The sequence below is a fragment of the Pteronotus mesoamericanus genome, unplaced genomic scaffold (assembly GCF_021234165.1).
Source record: "Pteronotus mesoamericanus isolate MK-2021 breed Mesoamerican mustached bat unplaced genomic scaffold, CSHL_Meso_final contig_78, whole genome shotgun sequence".
NCBI classification, from domain to species: domain Eukaryota; kingdom Metazoa; phylum Chordata; class Mammalia; order Chiroptera; family Mormoopidae; genus Pteronotus; species Pteronotus mesoamericanus.
In genome coordinates this window covers 26785440-26807385 of record NW_026555258.1, presented here as the reverse complement: position 1 = coordinate 26807385, position 21946 = coordinate 26785440, and the positions used below count along the sequence as shown (strand labels likewise).

At 40.2% G+C, this 21946-nt stretch overlaps 1 protein-coding gene across 4 annotated transcripts in view; it reads left to right on the top strand.

Moving 5' to 3' along the window:
• The window catches only part of STX17 (syntaxin 17), a 59002-nt gene extending 38404 nt beyond the window's left edge, over window positions 1-20598 (top strand). For all 4 annotated transcript variants that reach the window (XM_054584615.1, XM_054584617.1, XM_054584614.1 and 1 more), the window contains exons 5-8: window positions 6009-6130; window positions 6213-6263; window positions 14332-14418; window positions 15160-20598. In XM_054584615.1, the coding sequence (XP_054440590.1) occupies window positions 6009-6130; window positions 6213-6263; window positions 14332-14418; window positions 15160-15399 (500 nt within the window). In that variant the 3' untranslated portion in view covers window positions 15400-20598. The remainder of the gene's footprint in view (window positions 1-6008; window positions 6131-6212; window positions 6264-14331; window positions 14419-15159) is intronic.
• The last annotated feature ends 1348 nt before the right edge of the window (window positions 20599-21946 follow it).

Genomic DNA, 21946 nt, shown 5'->3' with positions numbered 1-21946 from the left:
ACTTGCTTTAATTTTTATTTTATTGTTCCATCATTGATGTTTCTAATAACAGGACTGTTTGGGCTCAAAAACCTTGGGTTTATACATCATCGGAGCAAGTGGGTGATTATTAGAAGAAGGCAGTTTACCCAGTTTGCTGACAATTAACTTTCTCCAGAGGAAGCTGACTCGTATTTTTTTTTTTTAAATGTCGGCAAAATTTGAGAAGCATGTGTATAAAGGAAATGAAAAAGAGGGGGGCAAAGCCAGAGGAAGAGGGAGAAGAAATAACAGATGAAATTCATTTTCTAACTATTGATTCTCAATTCATGGAACACCAAACTGGCCTAACACCTAATCACTTGTACACTGGGAGAAACTACAAAATTAAATCTCTGCAACCAATGCTGATTTCATTGAGACAATCATTCCATTTATAAAATCAAATACCTAAGTTACACCTAAAACAATGTTAGAATTTCAGATTCTGAATGGTCTGCTGGTCAGATCACACTTTGACTTTGAATCCATAGCCAACATTAAGCAGTTAAAATTAACTGGTTCACCAGGTGCCTGACCTTTTTACCAAATATGAGAGTGCCTACTAGACTGCCTTCAATCCAGAAATATTATTAAAAAGTGATTGAGAGGATAGGAGGAAAAGAATACGAAATGAAAGCACTAATTTACATGAGAGTTTAGTAGTGGGGTAGGAATTGGATTTGCTCCACGTGTGGTCTTCTTTTAGCTATAGAATCTCTTCTGTCATTCTACATGTTTTTATCCAGTGTTCTCTGTTTTTTCTTTATTTTTGCTTTAGAGACTCATTATAGTAGTGACAGCCTATACAGAAAAAAAAATGTGTTTGATTTGCATAGAAGTGCCTTAAAATACTTCTTCCTTTAAAAATTCAAACCAACTCTAAATAAATTGGTCGGAAACATCAGCAGAGAGTCAGGAGCAATGTTGCCACATTTCCATGAGTGAAATCAAAACACAAAAATAGTTTTTCATTTACAAATAGAAATAACAAGTAGAATAGGGTGTTTTATGTTCTCTGGAGAATGAAAGAAGCTTATTAAGTTTGGGGGAAACCTGCGATGATTTTGCTGTTTCTTTTGTCCAACCTCTGCGAGTTCCTAAAGCAAATCTTCTCTGCCGATCTTGCTTGATTTGAGAAACTCCCTACTGTCTCGGTTGTGTGTCATTTCACTTTTGGCGTATTGCGTCCCACCCAGGGAAGCGATGAGCCTACAGATGGGATTGGTACTTAGAAAGGTGTATCAAGTCGTGCAGACGGAGGCATCGCTTCTCTCCGTCTCTGTCTTTTCATCCTCCCCATCTAGCACCCAACTTCGCCGGCGCAATAGGAACAGAATCTTAGTACATTTTAAACAAATATTCACAAAAGAAAAGAATCCAATCTTAAAACTTCTGGGAACTTCAGATGAGCACATTAAATTTGATGAAATCCTTGATTTTATCACAGGTATATATATATATATGTGCTGAAGCATTTTGTAAAACATGTAGATGGTTTTCATACACTATTCACAAGATGTGTTTTCAATTGGTCTTCATTTTCTTAAAAATACTCCTTTGCTGCTAAGTGAAGGCATTTCTTAGAAGTCATTTTATTTTGATAGATGGGTTTATGGAGATGATCAGTACATTAATTTCACTATTTTTAAGCTGTCAGAACATGAAAAAATTCAGGAAATGTTTTTGAATCAATTTAGATTTATAATGACACTTTTTCTAATGTACTAAAGTTTAGTGGCAATTTTTTTATATATTGTGTTGTAATTCTTAGTAGAATTACTGCTTCATGAAATATGGAGAGAGAAGGAAGCGGGGCCCTTGGGGAGAGGGAGACAATGAATATGAATAAATGAATGGATGGAAGTTTAGATATATAGAGAGAAGGGAGAAGTCTTATGTCTATGTTATTAAGCTTATTTCTCACTTCAACTAAAAATAGCTTAATATTTATTTCAGTTTATAAGTCAGTAGTAGGGTTTTCAAACTGGAGTTTGAAAGCAGTGGTGAGTGATATCTTCTGTGCCCTTATTCTTGCTGTTGTTTACGTGTAGGTGGGTCTAGCTGAGATTATTATGTCGTGTAAAACAACAGCAGTTTTGACATGTGTGGACAGAGGAAGAGCTCTTTAGCCTCCTCTCCTGCAGCTGTAATCTGTGACAATGTTTTGCCTTCTTACATCTGTAGCAATTTGTAAAAGTTCAAAGTTAGTGGATGATGACTGAACTACAGATTTTTAATACAAATTGGAATAAATGAATTATGGAAGTTGTAGAAATTAAAGGGTTTCATTTCTTAATTATTAGTCATACCTTGAAATGATTAGTTGTGAGTTTACAGCAGAATTTTCCATGGAAGAGGACAGATTTCTTTGTCCTAAGACTTCATTTTGAACTGAGATGCATATGCAACTTGATTTCAAGTGAAATTTAAGTGACTTAAACATTTTTTGTTTTTTACTGAGGGAAATCTTTAATGTTTGCCTAAAATGTCAAACAGTTCCCATCCCTTCATTTTAGATCAGGAATTTCTATATGATAATTTCTCCTCATTTTGTTTTATACCCTTGCATAATTTATTTGAATCCTCTGCCCTAAAAAAATCTTCAGAGTGGGTGTTGTGTTTATGAAGTTATGCTTTACACTTGGTCTGTTAATAGTGCAGTTATCATTATTCATCATGGTATTGAAGAAGTTGACATTCTTATAATAGGAATATTAAGTAGAAGAAAAGTCTTAGAGTAACTCATTTATCTTGATTGAAGTTAAAATGAAAATGTCTTTAGTGATGTTAGGACATGGGATATATAACTCTTAAGCATGTATAAAGATCATAGAGAGCTTTTAAAATGTTGGGTTTTGCCATAATGTTGTAATATTAAACTTATTCTGTATCTGTTTTTGTTCGTCCTTTGGATAAGGAAATGTATTCAGATAAGTTAAGATTAAAAATTAAAAGAACATGGTCGATTCGGATAAGCCTACAAATTACTTTTTAGTCAAATTACTTTATGCTTTTCCTAAACAATTTAAACAGCTTTTTCTTTCCCCCTTGAGAGGTAAAACATTCATAAATTCTGAAAGTGAACTGGTAATGCAGTTTTGTAAAATACCATTCATTTATAGGCTAGGATGGAAAAAGAAATTGAGAGAGAAGTTGGACTTAGTGTTTTAATGACTTTTTTGATTAGATCAGGTGTCACATCACTGTCATTTCGCTGCTTACAACCTTTCAGTAGCTCTCCACTGTCTACCAGATAAAGTCCAGTCTTAAACTGGACTGCGAGGCCCCTTCTAACCATGATTAACATGTTATACTTGTATCTTTGTATTTTTTACTTTATGGTGTGGCAAGACCAAACTGCTAATTTTATGTTAAGCTGTATTTCTTCTTTGAGGGCCTTTTTCATGCTAGTTTTTCTACCTAGAATTTATAATCCTATCTTCTTTGCCTACCAAGGTCATCAGTTCTAGGGAGCTGTCCCACAGGCGGCACACCACACCTCGCTGGGTCCAGTGCCACCCCAGCTTGGAGCTCCCATGAAGCATTCGGCGTATCTTTACCTATTTACTTAGGTGTTAATGAACTCTCTCAACTGTTTTAGACTTGTCTCTTTGTATGTCTGACTCTTCCAGAATATAAGTTCCTTGAGAGCAGCTATTTTGTATTTCATTTTCATCCCCGGTACTCAACACAATACATAGTGAGTGTCCCCAAAATTTTAAAGTGGCAAGTGCTGTTTCAGGTTTGAAGTAAGGAGGACGAATGGAAAGTAGACCTTCAGATCTCTTCTGTATGTTTCCACTGCCACTGCCCTGAAGCAGATCCTCATCATTTTTGCACCGGATGTATTGAACAGTCTCCCAACTGGTTTTTCACTCTCTAATTTTTTTATCTTTCAACTTCATCCATATAATAGATTATATTCTACACACCACTACTATGGTTCCCTTTCTAAATCTGAAATCTGATAGAGCACCCTGCAGCTTCCCAGTAGTCTTCTACTCCTTTTAATAGTTCCACATTGATCTTACGAGAAAGATAAAAAAAACTCTTTAACATAGTTTACAATGCCATGAGCGATGTCACCCTCAATTTCCAACCTCAACCTCTGTTTTTCTCTTGTCAGACAATATGCTTCCACTATACTGAACACCTTTCAGTTCCCAAACCCATGCAACAGACTATTCTCCCCGATCTAAATACTCTCTGCTTCTCCCTCCACTCTTGCCCCACTTCACTTACATAATTTCTGTTCACCCTCCGGCTTTAGCTTCAGAGCCTTCTTGGGCCATTCTCTCCTCCACAAGCCTGGGTTAACTATCTCTCTTCTGTGTTCACATAGCATTCCATACTTACCCATATCACAGTTCTTGTCAGACAATAGTGAACTTGCCTGTTAACGTGTCTGTATCACACTTTGTATGGTAAGCTCCATTAATAACAGTACCAATAGCAATGTCAGTAGGAATAACTATTAACCACTTGTATTGGGTTGGACAAAAAGTCCATGTATTTTTTTCCATAAAATGAAAGACACATTTTCATTTCCACCAATAACTTTATTGATTTGGATATATTGAGTATGTCACTAGCTCCCATGGGGTGTAATGTTGATTGTTCTCAGATGTCTGGAGTTTATTACCATCAACTTCAACTGGCCTACCCGACCATGGAGCATCATTCAGCAAGAAATCTCCAGCACGAAACTTCACAAACCATTCTTGACACATTCAATCCATCGTAGTGCCTTTTCCATGTACTGCACAAATCTTTTTTTTTTTTTGCAGTTGTGTTTTTACTTTTCTTGAAATAATAAAGCATAATATGCTAAAAATGTTGCTTTTCTTCCATCTGTAAAATTAAAATGGCTACAAAAAAGTTCACAATTTTGATGTTTTTTTAAATGTACCCTGATATGACAGCTGTCGCAATACAATCTAACAAAACTATTTTGAATGAAGTTAAAGACAACTAAGTGTTTCTAGAGCCAGTGTACAAAAAAACCAAACAAACTTTTGGCCAACCCAATGCTTGATATATATGCCAGGCACAATACAAAGTATCATCTTATTTTATAAATGAGGAAAATAAGTCAGAAATGAAATACCATCCTAAGCCAAAAAGCTAGCAAATAGACAAACCATGATTCTTACCCAGGTCTTTCTGATGAGACCCACATTCTTAAGAACTGCACTGTGCTGACTCCTTGGAACTGTTTTTGTGGTTTATCGTCGTGTCCCCAGCATCTTAGCACCGATTGGGATATAGTAGGCATTGTATAAATATAAGTTTAATGAATGAATGGTTGGTAAAACCAATACAAGGAAATAAGAAAGACTTGAAGGTGGAGTTTGGAGTATAAATTGATTCATCATCATAACAGCGTTTAATGAGGAAAGCCTTAGTGGGTTGACGACTTTTTAAAACTCAGAAAAGAATTAGAAGCAATGGAGGTATGGGCCAGAAAAATGATTTGGAAGAGGAGTAGAGTGACAATAAGTACAGAAATATACATATGGTAGTAAATGTTAGTTTGATGACAAGTTTGTTACCAAAATGACTGGTTTTCATTGCTAAAAACGCATCACTTCCCCACTTTTAACAGCTTACTAAAATAGCAACAAAAAAGAAGTTTAGTGATTTAGCAGTAAAGATTGTTAAACATTGGGTATCTCTTCATGGGACATTGGCCAAATAGAATAATTTTCTTTTGGTAGTTCTTGTACATCTAGCTTTAGTTATTCAGTTTGAGCAGATAATATTTGTACCCATTTTTCTTAGATGATTTTGTAGACTAATTAAAGAAAAAAAATTGTTAACTTAGGAACAATCTATCGGTAAATCTATTTTTATAGAATAATCAGTTTACTTTTAGCCTGAATTCAGTTACTAACCATTTTACATGACAACTTTTTATGGTATTGATTCATGCTATCGCCATTGTAGCAAAACAAATAAACTCTAACCATGAGGCTCTGTTCTTCCAGGAGCATTTCATACTGCTGAAGCTGAAGCTGAAGCCGATCCTCAGAGTATGACTCAGATATATGCATTGCCTGAAATTCCTCGAGATCAAAACGCTGCAGAATCATGGGAAATCTTAGAAGCGGTATGTTTAAATTTTTTTTTTCCCTTTTGGTAACTGTGAGGCATAAAAGTAAGTCACTTCCTCTTTTTTCTCTTTTTTGAAGGACTTAATTGAACTTAGCCAACTGGTCACAGAATTCTCACTCCTAGTGAATGTAAGTATATAACTGTTTTTGGCCCATAGATGTTAGATTAATAGCTAAAAGGCTTATATCAATCACTAGGCTTTTGATTAAAATTTTAATAGAAGTTACAACAATTTTTAAGACTGCTCCAGATCAGTTCAATAAACATTTATTAAGGGCTTGTTACATAAAAGCTTCTGTGTTAGATCCTTGGCATTGGGGGTCTGACAAGGTCGGATATAGAAAGAAATATAGAGATAAGCTTGGACCCCAAAACTGAAATTTCAAGCATGATTGTTAAATGCAAAAATAAGATATGATGAGAAGTATTGTAAGCTCCAAGAAGAAGCACTTAATTGCAAAGAAGGAGGCAGGGGCTGAGAGGTGGAAGTATTAGGGTAGCTTTACAAGATAAGTAGCATCTGCTTGAGTCTTGAAAATGGAGTAAAGTGTCCACAGGTGGAGTGAGGGGGTGCATTTGAAACAGCTGAACAAAGCCACGCAGCACAATACATTTCAGGAATGACAGGTACTGCGGAGGAGTCAAAGCAAAAGGTGCCAAAGCATCAGGGCAAGCGAAGCAGGGAGGGTTCGGGTGAGGCTGAGATGGCATGCAAGGCCATTCCAAAGAATCTGGACTTCACTTCGTAGGAGCCCATGTAGTTTTCTGAGCAGGTTAGAGTGGAGTGAGCCATCCATTCCGGCTTTAGAAAGGTCACCGTTAGCAGTGAGAACAATGGCCTTGGGAGGGGGAGGTCGTAGGCAGGATGACTAGTCAGGAATCAACTGCAAGAGTTTCACCAGAGCAATGGCGATACAAGTGTAGTAGGTCCTCCTTCTCTGTGGTGGTACTTTCTGCAATTTTGCTTTCCATGGTTTCAGGTACTGTGGTCAGCCATGGTCTGAAAATATTACATGCAAAATTCCAAAGATAATTTATAAGTTTTAAATGCACATAGTTCTGGCTAGCGCGGTGGCATCTGGCGCCGCCCTGCTCTGTCCGGCCCCAGGCATGAATCGCCGCTTTGTCCGTAGCATCCGTGCGGCGCGCGCTCCCCGCCCTTAGTCACTTAAGGGCCCTCTTGGTTTATCGGATTGGCTCGTGGTGTTGCAATGCTTGTGTTCAAGTAATCCTTATTTTACTTAATAATGGTCTCAAAGGGTAAGGGTAGTGATGATGGCAATTCAAATATGCCAAAGAAAAGCTGTGAAGTGTGTGCATGTATAGGAAAAAACAAAACAACACAGTATATATGGGAGTCAGTGCCATCTGCAGTTTCAGGCACCCACTGGGGATCTTGCAACATATCCCAGCAGATAAGCGAGGACTGCTGGGTAAAGGTAAAGGACAGCTGAGCTATTTCTGGGGTAGAAATTGGAAGAAGATGGAAAAGTCAAAGAGAAACATTAAGGCTTTATTCTGCATAATCGGGGAGCTAGTGATATTGTTAACATAGATTAGGAAACCTACAGTAAATTTGGTGGAAAAGATAGAATGGATTTTCTGTTACAATTTTTCTACGTTATTTTTTTCATCCCAAGAATCATGGGGAGGTTGGATGTATGAGTGTGTGCGTATGCATGTGCGCACATGCAGGAGCAGTGCTCCTGGCTGGGCTTAGCTCTTTGTTCTTGACTGAACTGTGGTTTGGGGGCTGTACATTTCTGAACTGTGGTGTCCCTGACACCTGGCTTTAAGTTGTAAGAGGATCCTGGATCACACGATCTCAGAATTGGAAGTAACAAGGATGTAAGAGGACAACTAGAAATCTAATCCTTCTACTCTTGCCTCAACTCTTAAACAGATGGTCTTTTGCCTCTTTTTGAACAGTTATACGATGCAGGGATACTTTATGCTTCAACCATCCCACTTGAACTTCCCTCTGATACTCTTGCCTCCTGGAGCCAAATGCTGAACAAGTTCTGTCTCTTTTCCATATAAAAGTCTTTTAACCTTTTGAGATCAATGTTATCCTTCCTCACACTACACTACCTTACCATATTTTCTTCTAAAAACACTTGATTTTTCCAATGTACCCCTAGAATATGATTTCCAGCCTTTTCAGTACTATTCCCTTGCTCAGGTTGTTTTCTGGTTTGTGGATTTTTTTTTTCTCAAAATGTAATGCTTAAAATTGAATATAGTAAATTGTTCAAAGCATTTTCCTTTTTTTGATACCTCTAAGTCAGAAGAAGTAAAATGTTTGAAGTTTCTGGATTTGATATCTGTACAATCTATTAATATATTTGTATATAAAAGAGAATGATATAAGAATCCTAAATATTTGTTGTTTTTAGAATCAAGATATATTCAGTTGTAACACAATCTCTGATCTAATGCAGCTTGTAAAATCTGTACCTGTATGTTTTTACAAATATATACATTTGTCCAGTCATTGGTACATTCATATGAAATGTGTGAGTTATAATGTATGTAAATTGTACTTCAATAAAGTTGATATAAAAAAATAAGCTAAACATGTAAAAAGTTATCATTCAAGACAAATATACTTCCTTTCCAATGACATAAGCACATGAAGGAAAATTAAGGTTTTGGCCATTTAACAGTTATATACACTATTAGTTTTTATAAGACATTCCTAACCCCTCTTCTAAGGAGGGTTTGCGCAGGAAGAGTTTGACTATAGACGCAGCTCTGTACAAATGTTCTATTTATAATAATCTGCATAAGGACAGATTGTTATTAGTTAGAAGCTCAAAGAGGAACCCCTGAGTACGATTCCCAGGGTGACTGAGTTCTCATGACCACATGGTCACGGACTCACAGAAGCTCCATTTAGGCACCAAATGACTTGGGAACGGAACCAGAGTAACCACATCCTCTCATTACCATCACATGGACGTGATGGTATCTAGGCCAGTTAACCACTTCTTTATGGAGCACTTTCTATGTGCATAGTACTGTGCTAAGTTCAATGAAGAATGGAGAACAGTACAAAACAGAACCTATAGGAAAGTTGTGATAGTTGCACAACACTGTGCATGTACTTAATGTTACTGAACTGTATACTTAAAAATGGTTAAAACTGTAAATTGTACATCATGTTAATTTTTACCACAATAAAAAAAGAACCCACAAAGCCATTGAGAGATCTAGGAATGGTCCAATAGATATTAATCAATTAATGTGTACTGGGCACTATGCTTCATTTTTTCTTGAACCTTTATTGCTCAAAAGCCCTCTTTCCTGTAACTGTGCAGACAGCCCTATACGTAGTCAAGGGGAATGTAAAGCATGCTGGGCCAGTTGCTCAAGAGCCTGCCGTCCTGGCTGCAGGTCCAGTTTCGTCTCTACGTTTTGCCTTATTCCCTGGGGCTTTGTAAGTCCAGTTTTACTCTGGAGGCATAAAAACTGGGTTGTGATGGATTAGATCAGACTCCTCCATTTATTACCCATATGACTTTCAGGATGTTATTTGACAACAATGAGCTTTGTAAAATTGATAGGAGGACTGAATGAGATAATGTCTATTACTTCTCATCCTCTTCCTTTCTACTACCCCGACTGCATTCCTACTTTTGTTCCTCTCTTCTTTGATTTCCTGAAGCACCTTGCTTACAATTTCACTTTTGCTGCCAACATTACCTTTAGACGTTTTAGTACTATAGTTCCTACAGTCCTTTCCCTGTTGCTAAATCTCCTGAAGTCAACCAACATCTACATCATTTATTGCCTACTCTAGGTGAACATAATCCTGTATTCTGCCTGTATATCATAGCAGTTGTATGTTTGTTTCTGGGCTTTTCTGCGTATGTGATAGCATATGATTCAGGATGAAGATTTACATACCTTTGGAGTTCAGAACCAGGATTGCTCAGAGTTGTCTGGATTGGTCAAGATCTAAGGGTAGAGCTGGCCTTGAAAGCTGAGTAAAATTTAGGGTCAGTAGTAAAGAAAAGTACCTGGAGTTTTGGCACTAACTTCTTAAAGAAACCTATAACTTTTTTTTTTTATGGTATTCTAAGGACTCTCTCTCTTTTTTTTTAATCCTCCCCTGAGGATACATTTACTGATTTTTGACAGAGAGAGAAATACTGAAGTGAGAGAGAAACATCAACCGGTTGCCTCTCCTAGGCACCCCAACCAGGGATCAAACCTGCAACCTAGGCATGTGCCCTGACCAGGGATCAAACCCGTGAACTTTTGGTGTATGGGACCACACTCCATGCTAGGGAACCATGCTAGGGCAGAAACCCGTAGCTTGCTTTTCTTAAAGATTGTATTTATTTATTTATTTTTAGAGAGGGAAAAGGAAGGAGAAAGAGAGGGAGAGAAACATCAATGTGTGGTTATGTCTCAAGCACCCACTACTGGCAACATGGCCCCGCAACCCAGGCATGTGCCCTGATTGGGAATTGAACCTGCAACCCTTTGGTTCTCAGGCCAACGCTCAATCCACTGAGCCACACCAGCCAGGGCAGAAACCCATAGCTTTTCAAACACAATAATAAAACTGCACAACTACTAGCAAGATTATTCAAGGGAGAGCATTTTTATTGATGTAAATGGATTTAGGAATGGATTTGTTGAAAGTATTACTTGATACAGAAGATACTGGGCCTATAACTGTCCAAAACAGCATTCAACTGAAGAGCAATTCTTCATTAGTTTTAAAGTTGACTTCAAGTGTGCAAATTGTCTTCTTCTTGACAAACATTAACTTAATAGATCACATCTTCGCAGCTAATTTTGATTCAGTTATTTTTTTCAGGCAGATATGGGACCTAATTTAGTGTTTCTTTAAATGAAATCCATAGACATAGTCTTTTGAAAAATTTTTTTTCCTTTAAAAAGGGAAAAGTCTATGCATTATACTAGTTTGATGAACACTGCAGTGACCATCATAAGTGATAATTCATTACTAAAGGGAAGCTGAGAACATACATGAACCACCAAAGTATATAATGTCAGGAAGAGAGCTTGAAGATTGTCAAATGTGGACAGTTCAGGAAGATGAAAGCAAAATCAGAGGTAAAAGTGGCTGGGGAAGTGTGGTGGGCAGAGGAGAGGGGGCTCCTGAGCCACCGTGGCTGCTGGGGGCTTGGTTCCTGTACTGAGATAAGACTGTGTGTGTGTGGCTTGGCCCAACATAAAGAGCCAAGGACACAGTGGACAAGTGGTGACCACATATGGCTTTGAATGGAGTCTGGTTGGTCATTCTGTGGACAGTTGACTGGCAGCTCTGATGCCAGCTGCCTAACTCGGGTTGGTGCCATTGAGTCCTCCTTACTCAAGAAGCACAATTTGAAGAAATGAGCAACGTTTGGGGTCTAAACTAAGCAAAGTAGGGGAAGGAGAAGGCACGACTGAGAGGTGACTGTCGATCCCCAGGCAGGGTCTGGTGGGCCCCCTGCCTCGTTCCCGCGCCTGTTGGAGCAAACTTCCCCGCGTGGGCGAGTGAGCAGGCAGGTGCGGTCCGCTCCCGGCTGAGACGGGCCTCGCCGGGCCCCGGCCATGACGGTGGTGGGGGCGTTCCGTTCAGGTAACAGTAATCGCAGGCTTTGTTTTGTCTGTGGGCCTTTCTCCACTTATTCCAAAGTATTTTTGTGAAAAAAACATTAAAATAAAAATTTTACTGTATAAAAAAATTATAGAGCTTCAGTATCCAACCTTTTACGAGGGCGCATTAAAGGATATTTCCCAGAGGTCCGGACTCACATTTTTATTAGAAACAGCAGCAGTCCTGGCAGCCCCCACCACCCTGATGGAATTCTTTTGGGGCTGAGACAAAGGAGACTGTTGGCTCTCTTCCCTTTAACCCCTCAATTCATCAAGATACGAAGGTTGATAGTAGCACTTTACACCTGTGATTTCTCCTCTAGCATAGACTCTCAAGCCAGAATGGAAAGCATCGGGGGGTGTCCCAAATAGAAACAAGGATGGGGCGTCAGAAATACACACAGGTGTTGGCATGTATGCGTCCGTGGGCCGGGGAGGGGAAAAATCTAACAGAGAAGAAGTTTTCCTGTCTGAGAAAAATAAAAACTGAATGAATGAATGCTAGGTAAGATCTAATGTTTTAGTGCTCTGGAATTTTCAAGCATCATAGCAAAAAGTTTTTATTTTTTGATAGAAAAGATGCAAGTTAAGCTTTCTTGGGACGATCAGGATGGCTTTCTGTTTTTCCCCTCGCACTGTGTAGACACTACCTCATTCTATCCTTATTTCACTCTGTGAGGCAGAAATATCATTATTCTCACTTGAGAACTGAGAATAATGACACCCAGAGATCATGAGTAATTTGTCCGTGGGCCCACAGTGATAGTTGTAGGGTTTGAACGCAGGACAACTGACCAGATTTTGTGCCATTACCTACCGTGTACATACACTAGCGGTTTTTAAAATATGAGAATCACAGACTCACTGTGCACATCAGCATCACCTGGGAGCTCATTAGGAATGCAAAATCTCGGCCCTGGGGGGTAGCTCGGATGGATAGAGCATCATCCCAATACGCCAAGGTTGTGGGCTCCATCCCTAGGCAGGGCACATATGAGAATCAACCAATGAATGCATAATAAGTAGAACAACAAATAGGGGTATGTGAGTGTGTGTGTGTCTCAAAAAAATAAATAAAAGTTTGTTTTTTTTTAATGCAAATTCCCAGGCCTTGCGCCAAGCCCACTAAATCAGAAATTCTGGGGGTGGGACCCAGCAACTGTGTTGAGAAGGCGTCCTGGTGATTGTGGTGCACACTTAAGTGTGAGAACCACTGTCGTATTTGTCTCTGACCGAGATGTTAGAAGTGAACCTGTTACAGAACTGCTTTAGGGATTGTGTTAGAAATTTTAAGACGGTAGCAGAGAATGTAAGAATGAAGGGATCCTATGAAAGGTCCAGCAGTGAACAGGTACATATTGGTTGCGTGAAAAGGGAAGGGATTTCAATAATGCTGATAGGAAGCAACTGTGGGGGGGACATCAGTTGTGTTTGTATCGCATTCTTAGATGAAGTGATTAGAATTAGAAGAGTGTTATATCTGCCTCAGGATAAGCGAAGAAGTCAGTTATATAAGGGTAATTATATGCTTCAGGATTAAGGTTGAATTATTTCACAATCATTGTAGAAGTGGACATTTAACTGGGATCAAAATGGGATTCTCTTTTTCTGTGAATTAAAAACACTAAATAGTCTATACATTGATGCAATAGTGGTTACCATGGGGTTTGTACCTTTGTCAGAACTCATACTATACCCTTAAAATGGGTGCCTATGTGTAAATTGTGTGTAAAAAATTGATTTAAAGATGGGAATGTCTTCTAGTGGCAAGTAGTAAGTCCCGTCACCAGAGGTGTGTGAGCAGAGGCTCGGTAGCCACGTGTCAGAAATGCTGTAGTGGGGCCTCACACAGCTGAGGGAAATCACACTCCAGACAGAAACGTTGCTTCTGCCCAGAGAGCCCGCGAGTCACTGTTCTGGTTGTGTCAGAGTGATTTTTTAGTATATTTGATCAGAAACATTTTAACTTGTTATGATTTTAAAATGTACAAGTGTAGAACACAAACAGTAAATTCATCCTCTTCTCCTTACTGCATATCAGAAGTATTGATAGAAAGATTTCATGGCAGAGCAAATCATATTGTATTCTTATTTCTAAAATGTAGTAATTTGTACTTATTAGATCAAGGGTGTTTTACTCCCAAGTCAAATTTGCCTGTTTTAAACTGAATCTTCAAAAAGATAAATTAGGGAGGGGTTTTTTTTGTTTGTTTGATTTTGGTTTCTTTTTTCCCCCATCAAACCCAACATGACATGCAAATGCTTACTTGGATTTCTTTTCTCCTGGAAAATAGATTCATTTGGAGAATGTTTGTATGTTTGAGTGAATTTTAGTGTGAGATGCTTTTTTCTGTAGAGGTGCGACCCTTTTATTACCTAATAATTAAGTCACCCTCTTTTTTTTCATACAAGTGAAATTCTCCTTTCGACACGGTTTATCAGATGCTATTAATGAACCCCTATTAAGACAGCAAGGCTGCAGTACACAAGGCCCTGATTACAGGAATTAAAATAGTGTGTACTGGCTCTCTGCTGCGTCCCAGCAGGAACGCGCCCTCATAATTCCTTTGCATCTAGTCTCAGCAGGAGAAGATTGACAGCATTGAAAACCATGTCAACACTGCCGCTGCGAATGTGGAAGAGGGAACCAAAAACTTGGGGAAGGTAAGATTCTGCTCCTGCTGACAAATCAATGTTCCTCTGGCTCCCAGGAATTTGTAGTATTAACCCAATTGATCTGCGCTCTTTAATCTTAAGGGAACCAGCAATTAAGGAAATAAGGAAGAAATGACACATAGGTAGTGCAAGAAATCAATGGCTGTAGTAATATTCTACTCCAGTATTCATTCTGTTGGGGGAGAAATTTTTTCAAAGAGAAAAAACCGCAGCCCCACTAATAAGGCATTTGGTGTTAGAGGGGAGTATTTGTAGAGGCTCAGGGAGAGGAGCTGAGAGGCTTGCCGGCATCCAATAGGGGCAGGAACCTAAGGACCTGACAGCCTGTGTAGAGTGAGACCATCTTTTCCCATAGAATATTGCTTCTCACCCCAGGTACAGAGCATGGAATAATTTCTGTGCAACATAAAAGCTTTGGGGGCATCTGTGGCTGCTGAAACCATTTAAATAAGCCAGCTAGGTAGTTAGTGGTTTGATTTTTTTTTTTGCAAGTAAAATCAATTTGTAGCAGTCCACTCTTAGGAGTGCAGTGCTCGAAATTCTGAGATCGGGAGCGCCAGCAGTACCTGTGGACACCTTCTCGGCCTCCTTCCCCGCACGCTCTCTGAGGTTAATTATGTACCAAGAGTTAGAGAGGCATTGCCAGGAGTAATGAGAGGAAAATGCACATCACCACAGGCAGATATTCTCAACTCAATTTCTAAATTGAATTTTTTTTTTTTTTTACAGGCTGCAAAATACAAGCTGGCAGCTCTGCCCGTGGCAGGTGCACTCATCGGAGGAGTGGTGGGGGGTCCGATTGGCCTCCTTGCAGGCTTCAAAGTGGCAGGAATTGCAGCTGCACTTGGTGGTGGAGTGTTGGGCTTCACAGGTGGAAAATTGATACAAAGAAGGAAACAGAAAATGATGGAGAAGCTCACTTCCAGCTGTCCAAATCTTCCCAGCCAAACTGACAAAAAATGCAGTTAGAAACCAAAGTTCAGTGTTATTGGCGCCAACGTGTCTATCCTGATGGGCCCTTGCTGCTGTTGGACACTCAGTTTTTGGAACATGATTATGTCAAGATAGTGGCTGGAGATGCTGAAGTGGGATTGAACTGTGATAAGTGGATATATTTTTTGTTTGCCGGGATGTTAATGGAGTTGAGGGGCCTGGGCTGAGGGTGTATGATGCTTGTCAGATACCATTTAAAGACTGCTAGGGAGCAGATTTTCCTCCTGGAAATGTGAAAACCGAACCCGTGACTTTGACAGGGACATGAGTTCCATGGACATCTTGGGTCGTGGAAGAACAGTTTCTTTCGTAACCCTGATTTGGAGACCCCAAGGCTAAGAATATTATAAATATGCTTTTTACCTCCTAAATGTAGATTATTTAGGCCTGTCAGCGAAGAAAAGAATGGGAGTTCGCGAGCCTTTTTATCAAATGAAACCTAGATCGAGCAAGGAGTACAGGTGAAGTGCATGTGAACCCACTTACAGCTTGGCCCAGCTATGTTTTCTGATGAAGGAAACTAATAGTGAAAGAAAATGCAAAGAGAGGCCCAACTTTTCTTTCCAGTGTCTTCATTTGTGACGCTGGCCCCTTCTCTGAACTCTGCCCTCTGTCACTCTAGAAACAGAATCTCAAGTGGTAGGGGGTATTATTGAGCCAGTCACTAAGCTTGCTCTGTCAGCTTGTCTCTTCCCCTGGAAGACCTAGTGCCCTCTGCCTTCCTTCCCTGTACTTTTCAAAATTCTTTGACTTGTGGAGTGAGTTCTACCCATGTGTAATGAGGGCTTTTCTCATAGTCAATTTTATTGTTTCCCATCCTTTCCTGTAATTTCTAGGTAAGAGAGGGAGGGAGAAAGAGAGATCTCCAAATATTTCCCACATTGTTAGAGTTTGAGCTAAAAATTAAGCAGGCGGGAAATATGCCAGATCATCTCTCTGGGCATCTTCCAATTCCAAGGGGCCGATGCAGCCGCCACACAGGGAGCCTCCGACCCGGGTGAAGCGAAGCGCTGGCTTTCTACCTTGCGTCTCTTCCCGCCGTCCTTTCCCCCAGGCTTTGCTCTCTCCTGTGTTTTCCTTCACTTTTCACAGCTGCCATTTCTTCCCAAGAATGGCATTCACGTTTGCCTTTTCGCACATTCAGGGCAATGATGGACAAAGCCTGGTGCCAACAGTCAGTCCCTGCCGGTGGATTTGCGGTGCTAATCCCAACACTTGACCTTGACAGCAAGCACGGCCCAGCCCAAACCAATGTCTGTATCAAGCCAAATGGTATTCAATTTAGAGAGAAAGAATTTAAGACTGCAGGCAGCCTCATCCTAGACCCCAAACCCAGTAGAAATAGGAAGGAACCACCTTTTGCCTTACTCCTACTCAGCTCTGCGGACAGAGGAATGGGAACCAACACCTCCAACGGTGTGAGCGTTCTCTGCCCAGGCGCCCGTCACCAGGCAGGCGGATGGTTTATCCTTTCTCTCTAGCTGAGCTTACTCATCATAACTTTTATTGATTGCTGCCTTGTGTTCCTCTTTCTAATCTAAAGAGACCTTTCTCCTTCACACTTTTTGACTCACCATTTCTTGTTAAATGCCGTGTTTTGCCATGTATAATGCACACCCAAGTTTTGTGCACACTATACACGGGATTATTATACCCATGGTATGTAATCATTATACCCATGTATAATGCTCATCCTTATTTTTCCTCAAAACTTTGGGCAAAAGAGTGTGCATTATACCCAGCAAAATACAGTAACTAGAAAATTTCAAGTACTGTATTGCTACCTGCTGACTTGTATCTTTTATATAATACCAAAAAGGAAGTACTTTGAATAAGTGTCAGATTCTGACCCAGTATTTGATACTGGTACCTATAAGGTCAGGATAATTACTTTCGAACTCCACCTTTTGTTTTGTTTTGTTTTCTGATCCTTGCTGTCCCTTTAGCACAGGGTGTTCAAACCTGAGTGGAGATCAGAATCACATGCGGGGCCTATGTAATAAAACGAGATTCCGAAACTTCAGTCCCACAGGTGGTTCTGATAATGGTCAATCTGTCCTGGTCGGCTAAAATTTTAAGATACAGTTACATCGAGATTCAAGTGTATCATTGAATTCTATAATTCCTAGTAGTCTGCCCTGCAACATCGCCCCATCTGCATTGCTGCACGTTGTTCCCACTCTGCCAACCCCAAATTGCTGAGGCTTTTCCCCACCATCTTAACACAGCTAGGGACTCACTATACTGTCAAGCTGGTGGCACCTCAGGACCTGAAGGAGAGAGGAGGCCTGAGACCGAAGCTCATGCTTTGTCTTGGGCCGTCTGGTTTTTACTGTGCAAGACACCATTGTATGTGCTCATGAAGGCCTGTGAGTTTGCCACTCACCAGGATTGGGCTATTGCTCTAGCAGCTTTCATGACTGGGCCAGTTACAATCCTTTTAAAAAGTTTTCTTTAAAATTATTTAGAAATTGTATCTAATTTTCCCATAATAGATCCTACTAGCCAGCTTTTGGTAGAAATCGCCAGAAGTATTTAATCAACTGTAAATGATACACCTATAAACTTTGGTGTTGGCAGTATACGTTAGTCAATATGACACAGAAACTAATCAAGTTGAATTTAATGCCCAACAGTATTAGATCAAATTAATCTTTATTATTCAGGTCTTATTTTTACTGCAACAAGTTAAAATGTAAAGGACACTTTGATTAAGTTCTTCATATTTATAGAGGCTTCTTTGGATAAAGGAAGCACTCCTCAAGATGTTTTTGATATAATAATCTGATAACTTCATTACAGAGCAGAGACCAAACCTTTCTGATTGTAACCCACAGTAAAAAAACGCACTTAAACAAAACTCAGCATATGTATAATGGAACACTTCTTACCATTATGCGCAGTGCATTCTGATGTTTTTTGTTGTTTCAGTTTCTAAGATATGCTGGTTGCAACCTACTCGGGTGATTTTATAATCTACCAATCAGTTGAGACCCTTAGTTTGAGAAAAAAAACAAAAAGAAAAAAAAAACACCATGGTCACAGGGGAGCTGATAGTCACTGAATATCTTCTGTTTGCCAGGCACTTCACTAGGCATTTTACAGGTAGGGAAACTGAGTCTTAGAGAAGTTAAATAATTTGCAGAGGGCTATTGAACTACAAGTGGGCGGAGCTAGGGTAGTAACTAGATCTATTGTACTATAGAAACTATTAATCTCATACTGTGCTACTTCTGTATGTAAAATTGAAGTGTGCCCTTTATTCTGTGTCACCCAAACACCCATGTATTCTGTAAATCAGGATTACTTTGAAATTACACGTGCCATTCATTTGCACTTCAAATTTTTTTCCCCCCTCAAAGCAGCCTCAAGATTTTTAGGATTGGCCAACGCAGTAGTACATGGTGCTGAGTTTCGTCCTTAGACTATAAAATTAAAAGTGTTTCTAGCCCACCCACACATCCTACAAATTTCGTTAATGTTCGTGGATTATAGCCATCACTTAAGCATGATTTTTATATTTAATAAAAAATTAAAAATTTTAAGACAAATCTATCATAACTCATAGAATCAAATGATTATGCTTTAAAATGGCACTCTTGGGAAGCCATGCACTCACCGAATGATGCTAGTATTAGAACATTTTGAAAATTTTCTTTTAGCATTGCCTCCAAAGACATTGTGCGAACCACATAAAAAAAGCTTTCTCAGTGTTTTCTGGCCCCAGACTATGCTCTCCGGTCCGCGTGACCACTCTCCCTTGCCCAGCTTGCTTCTCTTCCACCGGCTGAGCCTCCTACCCAGCTCTGCCAGAGCCACTAACCTCAGGGGGTCCGCGGGGCGGGGGCGGGGTGCTGTCCTGGCCTGCGTGGCTGGAGCAAGAACTCTGAGACTACCCTGAAGCTGAGGGCTGGAAGGGGAGACCACTGCGAGCCCAGAACCCCGCTCTGGGGTCTGCCCGCCTGCCCGAAAGTGCTGGGCGTAGTTTGCACAGGAGTACGAACCGAATACTGGTTGGTTACACCAATCACAAGATAATGTATAACAACACTTTTCTCCAGCTAACATACCAGTTAACAGAAGCCAAACCACACCATACTTTTTAAAATGGAAAGGTCTTTCCCCTTTGCCCTTCATTGCTGCCACGTGAAATCTTTTAAAGGAAGGATGAAGAAAAACCTGGGGGAAAGGTTCTCCTGCGCAATGGAAGACTTTCTCTTATAATAAAGGATGATGTGACTGGCTCTCAGGTACTTCCGAATGTTAGACAATGTTCTTAAGTAGCCAGAGGCCTAATAAAAGGCAGGTGCATCCCTGCCAGCCTAAATTAATGTAAATGGTTCAGGCTTTGTGCTTTTATTAAAACTTTGTTTCTAACAGGTGGTTCTCACTATTTATATTCATTAATTTGACATCATTTTACAGAGAAACATCCTGGGTATAATAAACAATCAACGGTAAATGATCCACATATTATTATCTACATCACTGCCCTCAAAGAAATTCTGCACACCAATGTGTGTGCTCCTAACAGCCTGGGAGACAAGAAATACATCTGTGCGATATCATCAAAAGAAAGAAATTGAAAGAAAAGTGTAAAAGATGTCAAAGGCAAATGGTTGGTGCAAGATCAAAGCTAGTTAGCTCAAAAGCTAGAATTCTAACCACAGTCTAAGAAAAAAGCAAATGCTCACCGTAATTTAACTGAGTTTTTGTTATGCCCTATCAAGTTGCCTGCTGAGGCTTGTCTTTCAAGCCAGTTGGAAAGTTCCAGATCAGGCAGTGGCTGGAGTAGAAGGAGAACCGAGTGTGGAACCGGGAGGTCAGGGCTCTGGGTTTGGCTTTGTCTCCTGTAGTGACTTGTTCTCCAGGGTGGCCGCCACCTCCAATTCGGGCCAGGGATGCCCCAGCTGTAAATTTTAGTGGGTACCAGCCTCTCACTGGGTCCTGTCAATTCTACTCTGAATGTTAGTTGCCACCACACTAGTAAAAGACTTTACTTCCCACCCCTCCCTCATCTTCCCCCACTTTAAGCCATTCCTGCCATCACAGCCACAAGAATGAGAACCAGGTCTGGCTGTCATTTTGTTCCTGAAGTATTTCCAGCGTCTTCCATTGACACCCAATGAAGTTCAAGTCCCATAGGCTGGCATTCACAGCCTTCCATATTCCGGCCCCAGCTTGCTTTCTCCAGACTCATCCTCTGACAGTGCCACTGGAAATCAGACATTCCATGAGCATGATTTAAGGTGGTAACAGTGTGATTCTCTGTGGCGCAGGGACAGGCCGGTGATATGCTATGTTTACATTTGTCCAGACTAAAATAATTTTTGCAATGAGACATTTTACAAAAAGAAGTCAGCTGAGATTTGTTTAAGCTCTTGAACAAGCCTAAAAGTTGTTTCCTAAGGCATAGAAATCTTTTGTCTCCCCAAAAGAAATTACATCCAATTTCTGAGCTTCCAAAACAATGTCCGTCCTGTCATCTGTGCGTCTGGTCGCTGGAGCGTGGATTTTCCTTCAGCAGCATAGATGCTCCAGCCTTGAATGGTCCATTGTCCAGCTCCTGTGAGAAACCAGACTAATAAATATTTGACAAAAACAGCCAAGAGTACATGTTATTCATACATTGCTCAAGTACTTCAGATTTTCTGTGTTAAGCCTAATCGCTAAAAAGATGTTTACCTGAGTTCCATTAATTAATCCCCCTAAAGATATTTTCCATTTTATTGTTAAACCCTTGGTGTTAGCAAGGGTCAGCACAAGAAAAGGCCCAAGGGTGAAAATTTCTGTAAATTCTGTGTAGCTTACTGAATTCCTTTCTTTTGCTGTTGAGCGGTGCTTGTAAGGAAACATGCAATAAATTCACTCATTCTACAACATTTAACCGAATGCCTTTTGCGTGTATTGAATGCCAGGGCCATGCATAGGAAAATATTAAACCTATAGAATCCCCCCTTGTAAAGCATTCGGGATCATGAATTCAGATGCCTAAAACAAATCAGTCACGATAAAACCTGGTAAGTACCCTAAAAGAGGAGAGAACAAAGTAATGCGAGAGCACGCAGACTGGGGTGGCCAGCTGCGCCGGGGAAGCGGGGGAAGGCGTGGCGGCAGGCGGTGCTGGAGCAGCGCCCTAGCGCGGCCCAGGCCTGGCTGGAGGCTGGTGTGCGCTGTCAAGAGGCGGAGGAACTGCATGTACAAAGCAACTGAACCATGAAAGGGCATAGGGTGCTTAGAGAAGATCAGGGAATTAAATGTGAGTGATGACGCTGGTCAGATGGAATTACAGACGAGGGTGGTTGTATATGTTTCTAAATTTAATTCTTTGGTTAAAGGAACTAATGTATTGCACTTGTGTCAGATAAAACTGTTACAACCCTCGCGTCGAGTTCTTTTGCTTTCATTGCCAGGGAAGCTAGGGATAACCTCATATGTACCTGGATTCCTGGTGTCTGTGGCATATTTGCTTTCCTTTCCCACATGTGAGAAATGACTTGTGCTTGCTTGTCTGCGCGAGATC